The sequence below is a fragment of the Polyergus mexicanus genome, unplaced genomic scaffold (genome assembly GCF_030449975.1).
Source record: "Polyergus mexicanus isolate NDT 795.1 unplaced genomic scaffold, iyPolMexi1.0 SCAF_26, whole genome shotgun sequence".
Lineage (NCBI taxonomy): Eukaryota > Metazoa > Arthropoda > Insecta > Hymenoptera > Formicidae > Polyergus > Polyergus mexicanus.
Window position 1 is genome coordinate 51257 of NW_027223346.1, and position 19765 is coordinate 71021.

General features: G+C 36.5%; 1 protein-coding gene across 3 annotated transcripts in view; it reads right to left on the bottom strand.

Annotated features, from left to right (window-relative positions):
• Positions 1–19765, bottom strand: part of LOC138943409 (puratrophin-1) — a 276837-nt gene that overhangs the window by 37320 nt on the left and 219752 nt on the right. For all 3 annotated transcript variants that reach the window (XM_070314241.1, XM_070314239.1, XM_070314240.1), the window contains exon 12: positions 5942–6067. In XM_070314241.1, the coding sequence (XP_070170342.1) occupies positions 5942–6067 (126 nt within the window). The remainder of the gene's footprint in view (positions 1–5941; positions 6068–19765) is intronic.

Below are 19765 nucleotides of genomic sequence, written 5' to 3' on the forward strand. Positions count from 1 at the left end.
TGCTAATATATGATAAACGCGGATAGGATTCGCAAAAAGTCAATTGTAGGATCGTAAAATTTTATTGATATACTATATTATCGGTCGATTTGCCATTGTTCCCATTGTTGCCAGTTAATGCATCGTTAAATTTCAGCACGTACATAATTGTGAGCCTTCGTTATAATTATTTGCACAGTCATGTATGGTAAAATTATTTGTTAAACATGAACGCAAATTTTACTAGTTTTAAAAGTTTCATAATATATTGTCAAGCAATAATCGAGATCATGATAAATTCCTCTTACGATAAAAATAATAACTAATGCTTTTAGAAATATGTGATTTCTCATAGAGCGGGAAACAACAATAGCGTAATTTATATGTAAAGCGTAATTTCATGCATAATCGTTCCAAGGTCTCTCGGACTTTGTTTATTAAGTTTGTCGCGACCCATTACATTAATACTAAGGCGCGGCATTTTACGGTTTCTTCCTCTAAACATGAACGTGAACCGCACGTATTGCGTAACGTAACCATTGTATTATGCGTCATGAGAAAAAAAATAACGTAAGTGACATTGAGCCGCCGTTTTTACGGAGACACGAATAATCGAATGGCCCTCTAGTAAGGTCGTGCGAACCGGGTTATAATTACGTCAGATTTTGAGAGAACTGTTGGAGAACATGCTATTTTTGCACAATATTGCGACGCAACTAGCACAAAACAAACTCAGTTAAACGTAAAAATTCTAACGTAATGAATTATGTAAAAAAAACTGCGCAAAAATATCGTTTACGCGGTTGGTTGTTGCATCGCTGATCACTGATACATATTTTGTTCGTAATTTGCAATGAAAAAGAATCGTGTAATCCTTATATGTGAACTGTTTCGTCATTCTTTTATCGCGACAAAAAATATACTTGCGATAGCTTATCGTTCTATTTAAGAATCAGTTACAATTTTATGAGCAAATTTACATTTTTACATCGCGTAATTGTTTTATCGCGAAAGCCGAAAATCTTACCAAAACCAATTTACAATCATTTCTGTAACGTAGCAAAGCGAATAAACGGCAGGGACTATCGCGCAACAGATGTTGCATTCAAACGAGGTTGACCATCTTCCTTTTACTCGCGATAAATCTATCATGCATTAAGTGGGTGTTACGCACGCGTGGGGTCGAATGCGATTATTAGGCGATTACGCACTTTCACACTGATGGGCAGTTCCGCGCGATAGACGAAATCACAAAGGACACAATTGGGAACTATGTAATAAAGTTGAAGACTACGCAAACAGCACCCATGTGCCTCTACAAAAGCTACTTACTGTTAGTGCCAATAAACACACTCGATTAAATTCATTGATATACCGGACGATCGTAACTAATTGATTCGAACTAAGGGAAGACGTTTCTTTATCTTTTTATTTTATGAACACAGATGTTATAGAATAAAATTATTAAAATTTACGATTTAAAATATTAGAAATTCTTAAAAATTTATTTAAATTATCGTTTTGTGTGAAAATTATAATAAATGAAAACTTTGCCACACAATTATTCAATAAAGAATTAATATTTTGACGTTAACAATCAAACTTGTTTGTTAATTTCTGTTTCCATAGCATTTGAGATATAACTCTTAAACTTATCAAAATACTTAATTATCTGATGCTATGCGGTTTCGACTAAATCTCGATTGAAAAATGAGAATTGCAAATTAAGTAGTTCGATAATTGCGACTCTTCTTGTTTTTGAAAATATGTAAAGTATTGTGAAAAAGATGTTTCGACTATGCAGTACATTAGATATCGGAGACAGCATCGTCGTCTTGATCATCGCGTGAACTACCGATTATGATGGAAAGTTGCATCCCGGTTAAGAGAATACGGCGAACTAACAACCATAACCGCCTTGTGCCGATTTGCGCTTTTGCAATCAGATTTTAAAACTGATTTGCCGATCGCGATTCATGACACGACTCCGATGATATCAAAAAGCACTTTGACCGGATGTAATATTGTAACCGTTCGGCGAATAGCTTTAATGCGCAGATATTAATGCGAAATATTATAGTATTGTTGATCCATTATAAGAAAAGAAGAATATTTATTAAATGTAATAATGCTGGTAAATTCATAAATCAGAGAATCAATCCGTAAGATTAGATTAAAAATTGCATCTTATTTATAAAATTAAATTATATTAACAAATTATAATAAAAATAAAATATTTTTTTACATAAGCGTTTTTTTTTTTTTTTTTTTTTTTTTTTTGTATTTTCTCACAATTCTATTGTATAACTACACATTATTATAACTCCATAATTTCTCGGAGTACGTTAAACTCAACGTCGGATCTTCAACAACAATCGCCCGTTATCGTACTTTGATTCGTGAAGTAAAGATAGCGGTTTCTCTCTCTAAATGATGGAACTTTTTTTTGAACTTCAAAATCGGCTGATTTAACGAATTGCGATCGTCGTCGTTATAGGTGGCAATATAATACTTCGTTCTTATTCTTGGCATGATTTCTTCGTCTTTTCCGCCTATGGTGTGCCATGTAATTGGGTTACGAGGACGATCGTATACATTGTTACGAGCCTACCCTGACAATACCTTGAAGATTCCTCGACATTATATCCTGTCCCATCGTACTCCGTCGTAATTTTAACAACGTTTGTACTTTGATTGCTGTTCGACGGGCTATTTCTCGGGCTTATCTCACTCAAAGTCATACGATGACCTTTATTTTTCTTATCAACCAGCGCAGTGCGCGTATTATCTATTGTCACGAATATTTGCACGCGATACTTGCTAGAAAAAAATCGAGATAGATTTGAAATAATTGCGAACTGGTCCGACCTTAGATCCATAACGCGTAATGTGAGATAAATTAGTCCCAATTATTATCTTAAGATACACTGCATCGATATCGCGTCTCTTTGAAATAGTTGGACAGATGATAATTTTCATCGCCATTAAACTTATGGCGGCTTCAATTGATCACTCTTCGTCGAACAACTTCGTCGTGTAATTACTCGATGCTCCATATACCGCTCGTGTCGTGCAGGATCGAGAAACGCGGATCGTTCCAATAATAAATCGCCAATAATTTCGTTCCAGTTCCGTCAAGATGACCCAAATAATATGCTTTTCGACCATCGCGGCAATAATCGATGACAATTATGACAGCGCGTAGCAATGGGGGTCATTAGGCCGCGAAAGAGATAAAAAGAAAATAAAAAATCGAGAGGAAAATGGGGGAAGATACGAGGGATAAGTACATTTTTGGATAATGACCCAACGCGCGCTTGAGCATCCTATATAAAACGTATAATTGAAGTGGGTGCAACGTGATTAATTAATGTCCTGCGCAATCGATCGTTGGACAGACCGAGATTGGCTTTTATATCTCGCTTGATCGTTCGTTTCGCATCGCCGTGAAACTGATTAATTAAGTAACAACTGTCCATGTTGGATCATCGAATCTTTATTGTGCCCTGAAACTGTCTGCGCAGACTTGGACGTCGCCGCCGAGAGAAAGTTTAGTCTTTCGCAAGAAGGAAAAATACATTCGCGGAAGGCTGATTTCGTTCGCAATAAATTTTCCACGATGTGGTACCGACCGATCGAAGACCAACATGTTATTATCGCGCCAAATTGTGACTCGTCGCGTAATGCTCCGTAATATAACGTTTAATACGTCTTCGTTCCCCTTTAATCGCTACGCCAAATTTCACGTAATCGCGTGTAATTAACCAAACGAAAATGTATGACATCTGGTCACACAGTTTTATTTTTTTTTATTTTTTTACCATCTTTTGGATATTATCGAGTTTACTTGCAATGTAACCGTGTGAATACGGATATGAATATACGTGTAACTATTAATTATTGTCGACAAATTGTACTTTCACTTTATGTTATTTCTGTGAAAATAAAATCGCAATTATGAAGAACTTAAAGAAAAGTAAATACTTTTCGCGCAAATAATTAATACATAAAAGAAAAGAATTTATGACAAATTAATTGCAACTTGATGAATCCAGTTAATTGCCGATGGAAAATTAAAAATTGTTCAGGAAAAATCATATATCAGTAACTTTGAGAAAGTTTCGAGACAAGTTCCATCAATATTCGTTATCAAAGAACGGAAGCAAGCACTCGCAGGCATCAATCTTTGTCCCGCTATCGATTGATAAGAAAAGACATCGGTACTCACTTATAGTAATGGAGATTCAAGTTTCACTTGCTGCGGGAGTGTTAGTCAATTCTCCATTATTCGGCTTACATTAGCTGGTAATAGATATATATGCGACTCTAATTGCGGAACTTATTCGAGAAGACGGCCCCGCCTGCGTCCGTAAATTAATGGCCACGATCGGATCGGCTCATTACACGGCGCCGGAGAGATTCTAATTAACTAGGTGGCGGGTGTCAGGAGGAAAATAATTGCCGCTATTTACGGCGTACATAAAGTTCTAGAACGATTCTAATTCACGCGCCACGCATGGTAAGAGTCGCCAAGAATTGTGTCGGTTTGCGAAACACTCGAAGCAAACCTCAGCAGGCGGCGCCACGCTTTTAGTCGATTGACTTACCGATCAGAATCCAAACAATCAAACGTGCATAAAACGATTTAATGATAACCGTTGCTAATTCCAAATAATTTTTGTAAAATTATTTCAATATAAAAAAATGTTGCGAAGAAACGATGTAGATTTAAAATGTTACGTATAAAAAGTCTGTTATCGACTGTAGAAAGATCAGGTTGTAGTCTTAGGTAGTTAGGTAGCCTAACTACTAGACTAAGCAGGTAGACAAGTAGGTAGATAATACAGTGATCTGTTGCGTGGTAATGATAGTTATCAGTACATCATCATGATTGTTTACAAGAAATTTGAAGAAAACTGTATGTGGCTTAATTTCTCTCAGAATTAATTTTAAAAATTCTAAAAATTATCTTTTTGTCTCAGAAAAAAATAACAACATAAAGGAATTAATAATAAATTATTTAATTATAACATTTTATCTATTTAATTATTCAATATACTCGAACAAAATATGGAAAAAGTTGAAAACGTAACTCTGCGACAACTTTTACAAACATTTTCAATGAAATATTTCATGTATTTACTTTTTTCTAAGACACAAACCCTGCATGCGTACCTGACAATTTGCATACTACAAATTGGTGTATGATAAATGAATCGCCAAACAAAATCATGTCGGTTATATTTTCGAAGCAGATATCATGTCAACCTCACGCGCTGACGATGCACGTATCACGTGGCACGCCTTCGAGGAACAGTGACAATTAATGCAAACGAATAACTGGGCACGTCTCATAAAGATCACCGTCTTCAAGCATATTTCACTTCCACGAATTAACCAGCGCGAGATAAGTCGAAACGCGACGATATAAAAAACCCTTCCCTTGATCCTGTAGTTACTTTTAATTTGCGCGGACATTCCGCGGGAATGAATATATAGCTAAAGTTGTCTCAGTGGACATCCTGTCTTTTACCGTCCTCTATTTCATATATTTTAAGGACGCGCTTTCGATCTGACCATATTAAGACTACACAGGTGCAAGAGAAATAATCATTTTCGCCTCCTTCTCTTTTGGTTTCGTCATGACTTCTTCCGCGTTAGCCGCGTTCACTCAGTTGGCAAATAAATAAAAAAAAAAAGATGAACGAGTGCGTGCGCGCACTTGGCCAGGAGTCTTTGCAACAGTTCGCCTGTCACAAAAGAATCTTTTATTATCTCGCGCTTATTGCAATCGCCTTTTGAGTCCTCGACGGAATTTCTTTCGCATCGAAGCGTGACAGGCGACTCTCAATGGGTGGCGAAAAAAAGTGAAATCGTCTTTTAGGAGAGCGACTCAATTCTTGGGGCTCTCCTTTTAACTCCATTAACCGCTATGGGACAATCAACGTTACGCGTTACTTACCATCGACGTGAAATAAAATTTTTCGAATTCGCGCTCGTGAAGCCGCGCTGACGGCAAGTTTGTTGCTGTGTGCTGTGCGTGCTTCGACAAGATGTCCTCGCCTTTCTTGCAAAGCCAGGACAATATCTGTAATAAAAAAAAAGAAATCAAAGATTAGAACAATATTCTTAATTTTTGTCCAATATTATCGGCGGTCAAAAATTAGAAAATAGTTTTAAAAATTTAATTAAGAAAAATTTCTAAAAATTTATTTAGTGAAACAACGAATATATTTTGAATGATTGACAAATACCGGTCTTGATAATTTTGGAAATGAGAAAATACATTCAATAATATTTAGCTCATTCAAAATTGATTCATTTCTATCTTATTACGATTATCTTCAACTCGACATTAGTTTCGGAAATAAAAGTGATGAAATAACAAGCAGAGAAATGTAGTTGCCAGTTGATGGTCTGCCTTTCATTCGCATTTTATTTCGCTTGCTTTGCTTCCGTATTCTCGAATGAACTGTCGAGTAAGTTGCAGACAAAGCTCAATGCACATCAAGTGATATTTTAAAGCGTAACCAGTCTTGAAAAAAAAATTGAAGAAATTTTACGTTGGAGATAATAGTATAATTTTATACTCTTCTATACCCTCCCTTTCTCTCTCGAAAATTCAAAGATTTTCTTCTAAATATATTAATATTCGCGAATCAAAAATATAGTCTATTTCTCTCTTAATAGCTATACCCGCTATGTTCGTATCATTAACATTGAATATTAAGTGTATTGAGGGTAGAAAAATGGGGCTCTTGTAAAACGATGGGCGGACTTATATCGAGCAACGGTTAAAACGCGGGACCATTTTCGTGAAACGACGCACACAATTTCGCCCGACGTGATGAGAATGTTGTATCGGTATTTAGTACAGTTGGACACTGAATAATCGCCGCGCGCATCCGAATTCGCCGGATAATTAAGGATCTCCGGTGCGGCTGTCCCTGACTTGGCAGGCGCAGAAGAGTTATTTATGGTAGTTACACGGCATACACACATCCGCGAATTATGAAAGATATATGTATGTCGTTCCATTTCAATGTAGATATAATACGGTTATTCGTCGATCGATGACTCCCGTCGTGATTAGTCATGTCTTACGCTTACGCAATTGCTCTGCAAGAGAATCTCTACCGATGCTCGCGATATCTCTCGTTACGCAATTGCACGATCCTCATTAATGACACAATCGTGATGGCAGGACAGAAATGATTCTTTGATAACGATCGGGCCATATCGAACGCGTGCTCTCGCTTAGCATTGCCACATTTTCCGTCATGCTCCAGAACCCTCAAACAAATGATGGACGCCATCGTTGGACGAATTATTGCTTATGACAACTTAATGCTTGTTTGGTGAACATATTAATTGTCTGCACGATGACTCGAATGATATGCATTTATGGTATTGGACAGTTACATAAAAAAAAATTATATTATATAATAAATTTAATATGAAAATGTCAAAATGTGTATACTATAGATATCCATTTCTGGATTTTATGCATTTGTGTGAATGGAAAAAGATTATAAAAACATTTTAAATAGTAGCGATAATCATCATCATCATCATCATCATCATCATCATCATCATCATCATCATTTTCCGTCACGTAAAATAAAAATTGATCAAGAAATAAGATAAATTCTATAGTTTCATTTAATTTGATATACTAAATATTTATCTTTTTTCAAATTAAAAATTAATCTCATTTATCCGATTTAGCTCATATATATGATCTCTGGCTCGATGCCACTTTGCGTTTCTTCGTCGCGATAGTTTCACCTGTCAAACGCATACCATCGAAGGTCGAAGCGTGTCTCCTCGAAAGAATCTACAAGTAGGACGCGTACATCGAAGATCTTGCTGATAATTAGACCGCCTCTATGTATACGTCGCTCGTGATAAATGGCTAATCGACGTGTCATGATATACCGGCCGATAAAAAATATGCGGGGTTAATTAACGGCAGCAGCCGCGGAATACAATGCATTGCTAAGGGAAGGGGAGGAGGACGAGCCGGAAAAATTGTTGAAAGAAGAGAGAAGAGGGAGTGCGACAAAAAGAAACTTTGCTATGAAAGACCGTGGCTAAAATTAAATTAAACGGATCAAGCTCTCTTTGTAAACACAAGAACATTATCACAATCTTAAAAATTAAATCACTGCTTTTTTCAATCTCAAAAATTCTCATCTAAAGATGAAATAATATCTGATATTATTCAAAAATGCTAAATCTAAAAATATTATCGAGATTGCAATCAAAATCAGTTTAAATATGGACTTAAAATATAAATGGACTTTATTGATTATGTTCATTATTTGTAGATGTGAAGTAAGTATGGACATAATTATATACACCATCGTCAGAGAAAGAAACGAGGAAGAAAGCGACACCGCCTCTGCCGGTAGACCTCGCCAAGGAGCACGATTGGGCTTGAGGAGAAACGGAAACCATTTCGATCATAAGCAAACAGTGTCTTATTTGGGTCACTGGGCCGCGTTAGGCACCGAGCCAACGATCGAATGTCGTGCACATACGGCTCTACAACACGCGGGTCTTCGAATGCGCAAACCATTTGTGGGATGGTGGATATAGAAGCGAGCCAGCGATTTTCGCGTATCGACTTTAATCTTGTACGGTAGGATTAATCTCACGCATAAATCGTGCCCGAGAAGCAGCACGCACACCGCCGCGATTTCTAGGTAAATATGCGAGAAATGGACACGCGCGGATGTGCGTTGTATAGATTAGAAGTAGTATTTATGTCTCGTGCAATGTCCATTTAAACGCCTGAATGTTTAATTTAGCCGAATGCATGCCTTGTGTAACGATAATAAAAGATATGGGAATATTATGAAATATCATATCTTTGTACTTTACAAAAGTAATATAAAAGTAATATAAAATAATAATAATAATATGTACGTGCGACCAATAATATAAAAAATATATAAAACTCCGTTAAAAAATAGTTTCGAATTTAAAAGTAAAAATATCATAAAATATTAATTAATGATAATTGTTCTTCCGTTAGAGTTTGATATTCTTTCATCGATGCAAATATATCAGACAAGCATTGATGTTTCTGCAAGTTTTCGTCTTCAAACATTGAGTTATCGATCGGCGAAGCAAACGTGGGAAATGAAAGTTAAATCACGCGCTAACTAATGTACATACTCCAGTGCCGGTTCTATAAAAAGATTCGAATATATTATCATCGGCAGAATTATATGCCGATTAAAGTCGCCGGTATTTAATAACCGAGAGCGCGTATGAATATTTCATCCCGTGATGCAACCCACCGAAGCGTGACGTTTAACCCAATTACGAATTTTTCGGTACGTGGATTCTATCGAAAAGCGCGAGGCCACTGACATCGTATCGATGTCTAAAGTAGGTATCGATTGTCGAGCGGCGCGCGTGCGAGGCACGGACGTGGGAAGTAAAAACTAAATCGCGCGCGAGAGAGCAAAACGTGCACCTCGCGCCTGTTGCAAAATTATTGCTGTAAATCATCACGCTAGAGTTGCATACTCGGCATTAGCGGAGGAAATCACTCTCGACATCGTGCACGCATTCCGGAACCATGAGAGGCGAAACACGCGATGAGCACCTCATTATTATCGCGATACATTTCTTATTTCCCTCCTTCCTACCTTCTTCTCGCTTCTCTCTTTGCAAATATATTGTACTTCTTGGCACTTGAATATACGACTTTTCAAATTTCCTATTGATTAAAATGATATTTTTAATATTATTTTTTACAAGCAAAAAACATGTTTATTATAAATTTCAAATAAGACTGACGGCTCGTTACATCTGGATGAAATAAACTTATAAAAGATTTTATATACAGAGACTCGTGTGAAATCATAAACATTTACAACGATAAGAATTACAAAAAAGACCTGTTATAATATGATGTATTCTCACGTCAATAATATTCGATTCAAATATCAGATATCGACATAAAGTGGAAGAAAGTAATCAAGCCGCCCCCCCCCCCCAAAAAAAACAACAACCTCGTGCATTGATTTGAATATCATTACCGAGCACGATTCGCGCTATTACTACCGAGACGATCGCCATGAGATGCAACGCGGGATCCTATACTGTCCTATTAAGGGAAAGATACACGGGAACCTTCTCGATCATAAGCAGACCTTAGGTTATACGGGTCACTGGGCCGTGCTAAGTGAACGACGATCAAATACCGTAAATACGTGTGCGCGCGTGTACACGTGTATACGTGCAGCGAGAAGGTGAGTCAGGTGCGAGAGCGTGCAAACGAACGTTGCACCATGAGAGAGCCTCGTCGTCTTCCTCCCACCTCCTTCTCTTCACCTTCTTTTCCTCATCGGTAACATGCAGCGATCTCACGCGCCGCGACCTCGACGTGGACCGCGTGCATTTTATCTCGCCCCCGCGCGCGCGCGCCAAGCGTGCAGCGTCTAACAGGCGATAGGTATTTAGGTTCCATCGTGTGATTCTCTAAAGTACAACGAACATACAGGTACAATAAAACAGATAAATACAATAAACATATATTGTCGCGATTTAATATCTTAAAGATAACGGACTGTTTTTATTAGTTTTATAACTGTATGACACAAATATGTTCAAAACTATGTAAATATTTGTATATATAAAGAAAGATTAATTTCTATATATATGTAAGACCGCAAAGATATCCAAAAACTTCAAGGGGACAAGCGTGCACGAATTGAAATTTGTGAAAAAAAGGATACAAGTACGTGTAATTGAACACTTCACGTGTAGCTGAACATTTTTTAGTGGCGGATGATGGCAGACCAACGCTTTGTAAATTATCAAGGAGGCTTGGAAAACTGGTTGCAATAAATAAAAGTCGCAGATACAAACGACGTGTTCGAACAATAGCAAAATTTAAAGAGGAAATTTAAAAATAAAATAAACGAATAAAACTCCTGGGTACTCGCCGCAGTCATATTCCAATATGATAATGAGGTGGAAGAGACTTCGTGCGTAATTGACTTCTACTCATTCTGCTACTTTTTATGAAGGAGGAATAAAAAAAACTGTCATTGCAGTAGCAAAAATGTGTGAACATTAATAGATGCCACGTAGAAAAATAATTTTGTATTCACGTTTTGTACTCAGTTTTCACGTGTATTGATCGCAAAAATAATTGTTGAACAAGTCTCGTTTATATTTGATCCATCCTAGTAGTTATATGAGTTTTAACCGTAATTCCAGTATTGATGATAACTGCGATATGCGAGGTAACATTAAATCTAACGGGCATCGTATCAATGCCGTCGCGATATATTTGAAACTTATGATGAAACTAGAATCTCTACTGAACGCTTCCGCGTGGTGCATCTTCTCACGCGCACGTGGATCGCAGCGATCGCTTATCGCTTATGGAAAACGCGCGACGTGTTCGATTCGATAGCGATTCGGGCTGTGATTGTCGTTATATTGGATATATTGGATATATATCTTCGATATATTGATTATTTGATAAGAGAACCGTTTGGGAACGATATACATAAAGTAAAAGAGATAAAAGAGTCTATAAAATATTATATTAAGATATTTATATAATATTCTCTGGATTGGAAGATTTTCAATTGTACCGAACCATCATAATTTTACATCTAAATATATCTAAATATAATTAAAAATACATTTATAATGATATGAAACTTATTCACCGATAAAACATCCATTAATTTTTAACGCAATGTCAATGTTATTTTTTTTTTTTTTTTTGCCTGTAAAATATAACAAAGACAATTGTATGTTTCAAAGAAATTTTAACTAAATCCAATCACAGAATACAAAGGATCGAAATGTCAATCGAATTAGATATAAGTAAATTTATTATATCCACATCACACATACATATATTGCTTCATCGATAAAAAGATCTCGTCGGCTAGTCATGCAAGTATCTCCGTTCTTCGCTTAAATTATCTGGGCGTACACATGCGAAAGTAAACCGAGAGCTAATTCGATCGAAAGTCGATCCCGAGTTTTTGCCGCAAAATCTGGTTTTATTCGGACAGAGTATGAGAGCGAAATACTACGCGCATGATTCTCCGGTTCCTCTCGCCTCGCGATGAAGATCTTCGTCGTAATAACGACGCACCTTCCCGAAACCTGCGTTTTACGATACCGCTTCGTTTGAATTTCGGGACGCGAGCCTCATTTTATCGTCCCAGATTCGTGGGGGCACATGGGCTCATCGGTGAACGAATGGAAAGAAAAGAGGACGTCGAGCCAGGAACGTTGACTTAGCTCGGAGGGCTGTCGAGACCCGAATTTTTATTCACGATGACAGGACTATCAGCGCGAAGCGTTTATGCTACTTTCGTACGAACGATCGGCCGTACTTTGCGAATTAACATGTTGCTTGATGCGTCAAGTATCACATATGAGATTAACGCGTATCGTTTTTTGCAAATTCGCAAAATTGAAATGCTTCGTGCACGTGCTGCCGAGGCGCGAGAGCGGATGTATAACTCTTGCGGCAAGTTAATTTAATGATTCGGAGGACGCGCGATTCGAATCTTCAAGTTCGACGTACGGTTAATTTGAATTTTCGAGATGCCCGAGATTGATTAAAAAGCGAATGGCGCGGCTGCCGATTTGTCGACAGAGAGACTCGCCGTCGATATTCAAAGCGGGATTAATTGAAAGTTTCACCCCGAACGACGAGTAGCTCCGTAATTTATCTTCGTCCGCGTGACGCACACGCGTGAATATTCACGCCGAATATTCGACGAGGTTCCTCTCGATTGCAATCTAACGAGCAAAATTAACACCTAATTTCTAATTATACAATACATCTATAAAAGCGTTAGGTCTATACATAATCAAATAATCCGTGAAAGTTCGGCGCGTATTAACTGTTTATGATAGATACAAGTTTAGGTGTTTCAGTTAACTGTAATCAAGAATAAGACTGAGATACGTTACAAATTACTCGTTATTGCCATAAAGGATAAACAACGGTCATAAATGTATGTCAAAACACAAAGCGATCCATTGAAAATGATCGAGAAATATAATTGACAGTGTATCTCACATTTAAACGTTTATATAATTAAAGATTAATTATATGATAACATCAAACGTTTCTCACAGTCAATCAGCGAAATCGTGAATCATGAAATACTAATAAATTTGACGATCGTATAAAACACGCAGCGATGTAGGTATAAAATGTTCCTCTTGAAATTCATCCAAGAAAGAACTTTATAATGTCCCGTGGCGTCCCGTGGAGTCGGAAAGGATCGATTGTCAATAGAGATCAGAGTCGAGAGAAGCGAGGTACCGATTCGTCGAAAGGGACCCCGGCGCAGTGTCAGTTTCGACGCGCGATTTATTCGTCCGACTATTTTTCGTATTTTGACGTTGATACCATCTCACTCTACGGGACAAGAGGTTTGTTTCTCCGATCTGTACAGCCGCCGAGTCCAGCCAGGATTAATGACTCTCTACGCCGGTGCGGGTCGCCCACGCGAGAATCCGCGATTCGCTATCATTCAAAGCTTGATTTCCGTTTCACGCGACGTATACTCCTGTCAATTGAACCGTAACGTAAAACGCGCGCGTAAAATGATTGTCGGTGCGATCGATTTTGATTGACGTGATAATTTAGATATTAAGTCATTGTAACACGTATCGCGAATGACGAATGAAGAAAGAAATAACCCATATTAAGTTAGCCCCCCCACCAACGCCAAATTAAATCAAATACATCAAATAATTTAGTGCTAATTATGTGCTAATTAGTTGCCGTAGTCCGAATTTTGTTGCTCAAACCGTTTAGCAGGAATTTACATTCAAAGTGGGGGGTGCTAGCTAGACATTAAGCCAGCCCCCCACCCCCCTAGTGAAAAAAATATATAGAATGCTCGAATCAAAAAATAAAATACACTAGAATTTGCTGCTATTTTGTTGCTCTAAAATAACATAAAAATATTTAAAAAAAAGTATATTATTTAATTAATACTACTATATACTCAGTCTCGCCGCGCCGTACCATTCACTTGCGCGAAGTAAAAGTAAATAAAAAAATGTATCGCTCGCATGTATTTGGTACTAAAATAATCTGTGGACAATATACTGTCGAAATATATGAGAAACTGAATTTGTTGCTCGTCTTAAAGTATTAAAAATCGATACTTTGTCGCCGCGGACCCTATACGACGCGCTATTATATTATATAAACTAACTAAAAGAATTTGTTGCTCGCATGTTTTTGGTATTAAAATAATCTGTGGACGATGTACTATCGAAATATATAAGAAACTGAATTTGTTGCTCGTCTTAAAGTATTAAAAATCGATACTTTGTCGCCGCGGACCCTATACGACGCGCTATTATATTATATAAACTAACTAAAAGAATTTGTTGCTCGCATGTTTTTGATATTAAAATAATCTGTGGACAATATACTATCGAAATATATAAGAAACTGAATTTGTTGCTCCTCTTGCTTTTTTAAGAATGACGCGTTAAAGATATATGTTAAGATTACAGAGTGATCAGAGTTAAATAAAATGTAATCGTATTAATGATGATTTCGAATGCTAATAAAATAGTAAAGGTAATGCGCTCAACGATTATAATTATGAAATCATTAATAATCATCAATGATGAATAATAGAAATAATCAAGGCAAAAATAATATGGTCAGTTTTAATTCTAAATATTTATATGATTATCAGATTATAAATAATTAATCAAAAACAACTCGATTTTTCAATATCATCGTTTCCATAAATTAAAAAATAAATTGACATGCATATTGTTAATTTCGTTAATGCACATGTTTGATAATTTTCATCCTCTAAAAATGACGCGTTAAGGATGTTAAGATTACAGAGTGATCAGAGTTAAATAAAATGTAATCGTATTAATGATGATTTCGAATGCTAATAAAATAGTAAAGGTAATGCGCTCAACGATTATAATTATGAAATCAACAGTAATCATCAATGACGAATAATAGAAATAATCAAGGCAAAAATAATATGGTCAGTTTTAATTCTAAATATTTATATGATTAATTTTGTTAATGCACATGTTTGATAATTTTCATTCTCTAAAAATGACGCGTTAAGGATGTTAAGATTACAGAGTGATCAGAGTTAAATAAAATGTAATCGTATTAATGATGATTTCGAATGCTAATAAAATAGTAAAGGTAATGCGCTCAACGATTATAATTATGAAATCAACAGTAATCATCAATGACGAATAATAGAAATAATCAAGGCAAAAATAATATGGTCAGTTTTAATTCTAAATATTTATATGATTAATTTTGTTAATGCACATGTTTGATAATTTTCATTCTCTAAAAATGACGCGTTAAGGATGTTAAGATTACAGAGTGATCAGAGTTAAATAAAATGTAATCGTATTAATGATGATTTCGAATGCTAATAAAATAGTAAAGGTAATGCGCTCAACGATTATAATTATGAAATCATTAATAATCATCAATGATGAATAATAGAAATAATCAAGGCAAAAATAATATGGTCAGTTTTAATTCTAAATATTTATATGATTATCAGATTATAAATAATTAATCAAAAACAACTCGATTTTTCAATATCATCGTTTCCATAAATTAAAAAATAAATTGACACGCATATTGTTAATTTCATTAATGCATATGTTTGATAATTTTCATTCTCTAAAAATGACGCGTTAAGGATGTTAAGATTACAGAGTGATCAGAGTTAAATAAAATGTAATCGTATTAATGATGATTTCGAATGCTAATAAAATAGTAAAGGTAATGCGCTCAACGATTATAATTATGAAATCATCAGTAATCATCAATGACGAATAATAGAAATAATCAAGGCAAAGATAATATGGTCAGTTATAATTCTAAATATTTATACATGAGCTATAAATCATTAATAAACCCCCCCCCCCCCCCCGATTTTTCAATACTATTGTTTCCATAAACTAAAAATTATATTGACAATTTTAAATGTTTAATAATAAATTCTACTGACCGACCGATGCACCGCCCTTGCATGTCTCACTTCTTTCTGCATCTGGTCATCGCGAGATCCCTTCCGTTTCCGGTTGCTCCCTTCGCTTCAAATTGAGACGAGACAGTCTATCAATTTGTCCACTCATGCATAATCACTATTTCACTCGTAGTCCAAAATCCGCCATATGCAATGACGCCGTAAAATTATTTCCATGCCGATTATAAACGTGAAAGAACATATAATCGCGTATTAATAAATGGACGGAGACGATTTTCCGTGATTCTAATCGACATTCCCGATACTCACGACATCCACTTTATACACGGGATAAACTTGTGATGGATAAAAAAACGCGAGAAATACGGAAAGAATATTTCAATCTCGCAGCTAATGCAATACGACGGTTACTGTAACGGTTACGGAAAATTTAGGCAGGTCGAGTAGTAGTAGATGGGGAGGGGGGAACGCGTCGTCGAATATCCGTTCCAGGAAAAGGAGCGAGCGCGTCTCTTCCGAGAAATAAACCGTACGCGAAAAATCCTGCGCGAGATAAATCAAACTGGCTCGAGCGACGCTCATTTGCGATCTCGATTTATGAAATTGTGAATATAACTCTGAAAAAAGGATTACATTTGAAAACAATATTAAAGAATATTAAAGCAGAAACGTGTGGAACGCGACGCGCTTATATTTTCAACGCAATATTATTATATACGACAGCGAGTAAATTATTTCAGCGCCTAAAAATATGTTAAATAATGTATTCATCGATCGTTGTATCGTATTATAAAGTCGATATATCAAAACTACAAATTACTCTCGATTCGGATATTTCGAATATTCGTTCGGATGCGAAATTCATTTTCGATAGATAAAAGATGCGTGGGAAAAATCTTGTCGTTTGCGAGTATATATATATATCTCGAAAGATGCCTTAATCACGATTACACGGGTTTAATATATTACACTCGGATAATCGCCTGTTATTCGATACAAGACCCCCCCGACACTCGTTCGTACGCGGATCTCACTTTCGACGGATAAAAAGACGGAGAGCGAGAAACACGGAGCGCGACCGTAATTCGTCTTGAGACTCGCGCTTGTGTGAAGAGACTGACACGATTACGGAAAATTTAGGCTGGACGGGTAGGTCAGGAGAGGGGAGGACCGCGTCGCCGAACGTCTCGGTACAGAAGCGTTCAAAAAAGTTGGATGTAAATATTCAGATATAAACAAAGAAGCGCGGCTCGAGAGAAAGAGAGAGAGAGAGAGAGAGAGAGAGAGAGCTTATATTACAAAATCTCGATCAATTTTCATGGCGAAACGATAATACAACGAGAATAATCGTTGAATAGAATGTGTAAGATTCGAGGAGGAATATATCTGAAAAGCAGCTCACACACCACATATGAACATTCCTAATAAAATATTCTTATTTAAGAGAAAAAAAAAATGTGTTCGGTTAGTCGACTAATTTTACACGTCAGGTTTAATAATATTCATGGTTGTAAAATTGACCAATCACGGTCATTCGATTCTTGATTGGTGATTGGTTAGTTTTAAAACTATGGATGTTACTGAAATCCAATCAAGGGTGACGTGTCAACGTTAATCGATGTCTCTGAAATGCCGCGAGAAACCACGAGTACCAACAGCTAAATGAGAAATTTTACAATAGGTGAAGCTTCGCGTCGCGTTTTTCACACGTTTCCTATTTCAATATGCTTTAATATTCTTTTAAAATATATGATTCTTCTTCAATTATATGTATAATTTCGCCAGAAAATAATCGCGAGATTGCAAAAGTATCGCTCGAGCTTCGTTATCTTATCCTTGTTCGTATCGCGAAGGTTTTTTGGCGCACGATTTTTTTCTCGCAAAAAACTCGCTCGCTCCTGTTCTTGGAAGAGATATTCGACGACATTCCCCTCCCCTCCCCCCCACCTATCCGTCCAGCCTAAATTTTCCGTAACGCTCTTCACACAAGCGCGATTATCGAGACGTATTACGGTCGCGTTCCGTATCTCTCGCATCTTTTCATCCATCGAGAGTGAATTTTGGGGGTAACTACCTCTCTCATTCTCATTTTTGTCGGGAATGAACGCACGCGGGCCCTTTGCGCTTTACTCATCCGTAGCGAAAACTCGCGTTTGCTCGCGTGATTAAAGAGCTCATCGCGCGAAAAGTTATCGAAATGCCGCGTGGAAAAATTATGTGATCTCCTCGAATTAATTATTCAATTCTCATTTCATCGTCTAATGAATTTCAGAATCGTAAAATAATTATTGTAGCGTAGAATTGTCGGGGGATCGATCTCGATATATGTTTACTCAGTAATCCACGGATACTTGAATATCGTCATTGATGCTCTCGGATAATCAGCGAACTCCCCCCCGTGCATCAACGATTTCTCTAATTTCGTCTTAGGCCGAGATTCGCACGGTCCTCGGGCGACCCGTATTAAGTTAGCCCCCCCACCAACGCCAAATTAAATCAAATACATCAAATAATTTAATGCTAATTATGTGCTAATTAGTTGCCGTAGTCCGAATTTTGTTGCTCAAACCGTTTAGCAGGAATTTACATTCAAAGTGGGGGGTGCTAGTTTGACATTAAGCCAGCCCCCCATCCATAGTGAAAAAAAAGTATCGATTTTTAATACTTTAAGACGAGCAACAAATTCAGTTTCTTATATATTTCGATAGTATATTGTCCACAGATTATTTTAATACCAAAAACATGCGAGCAACAAATTCTAGTGTATTTTATTTTTTGATTCGAGCTTTATATATATTTTTTTCACTATGGGGGGGGGGGGGGGCTGGCTTAATGTCAAGCTAGCACCCCCCACTTTGAATGTAAATTCCTGCTAAACGGTTTGAGCAACAAAATTCGGACTACGGCAACTAATTAGCACATAAATAGCACTAAATTATTTGATGTATTTGATTTAATTTGGCGTTGGTGGGGGGGCTAACTTAATATGGGTAAAGAGATACGTAATCTATATATATATATATATATATATATATATATATATACACACACACACACACACACACACACACACACATATACATTGTATATATGACATTGATAATTATAATCAATATAATTTTGTGTAAAATAAGAGAATATTATCAACAGCGTCATATTAAAAAAAAAGTGCAATTTTTTGTACCGACATAATAGCTTTATGAAAATTATTTCAATAATAATATTCATTTTATAAAAACAACGATGTTTGTTTGTTAGAAATTGAATGATCATTAATCTGTATTACGTGATTGCATTTATTAATATTGATCCGATTAAAATCTCAAAATATATTTTATAAACGACAATGTAACAATTTCACAATGATATTTGTCACATCACATCTATGTGTCATATATATCAATAAATGGTAACTGTTAATCATTTCCCTTGCGACTTGTATCATGCTCTGACTGACAATCAGTCCTCGAGGAACTCGGAAGATCGAATCGCTCGTCGAATCGAATTCTTCGATACCACACAGCCGCGTGCTGTCAAGTTGAACGCAAAGTTGACAGCACGCTATCAATCAACAGGAAGATACCGGGAGAGATGAGATGTAGGAATATTATGCGAGATGAGATTTATCGACGAAGCTTCGATTATAAATAAAATCTAAAGCGGAGATAGCGCGCGCGCGCGCGCGCCAACGCTACACAAGCATTGTATGATACTTTTGTCTGCTAAAGATTGATTCACCGGAGACTTAATTCTAAACGTCGCGGGCGTAATAT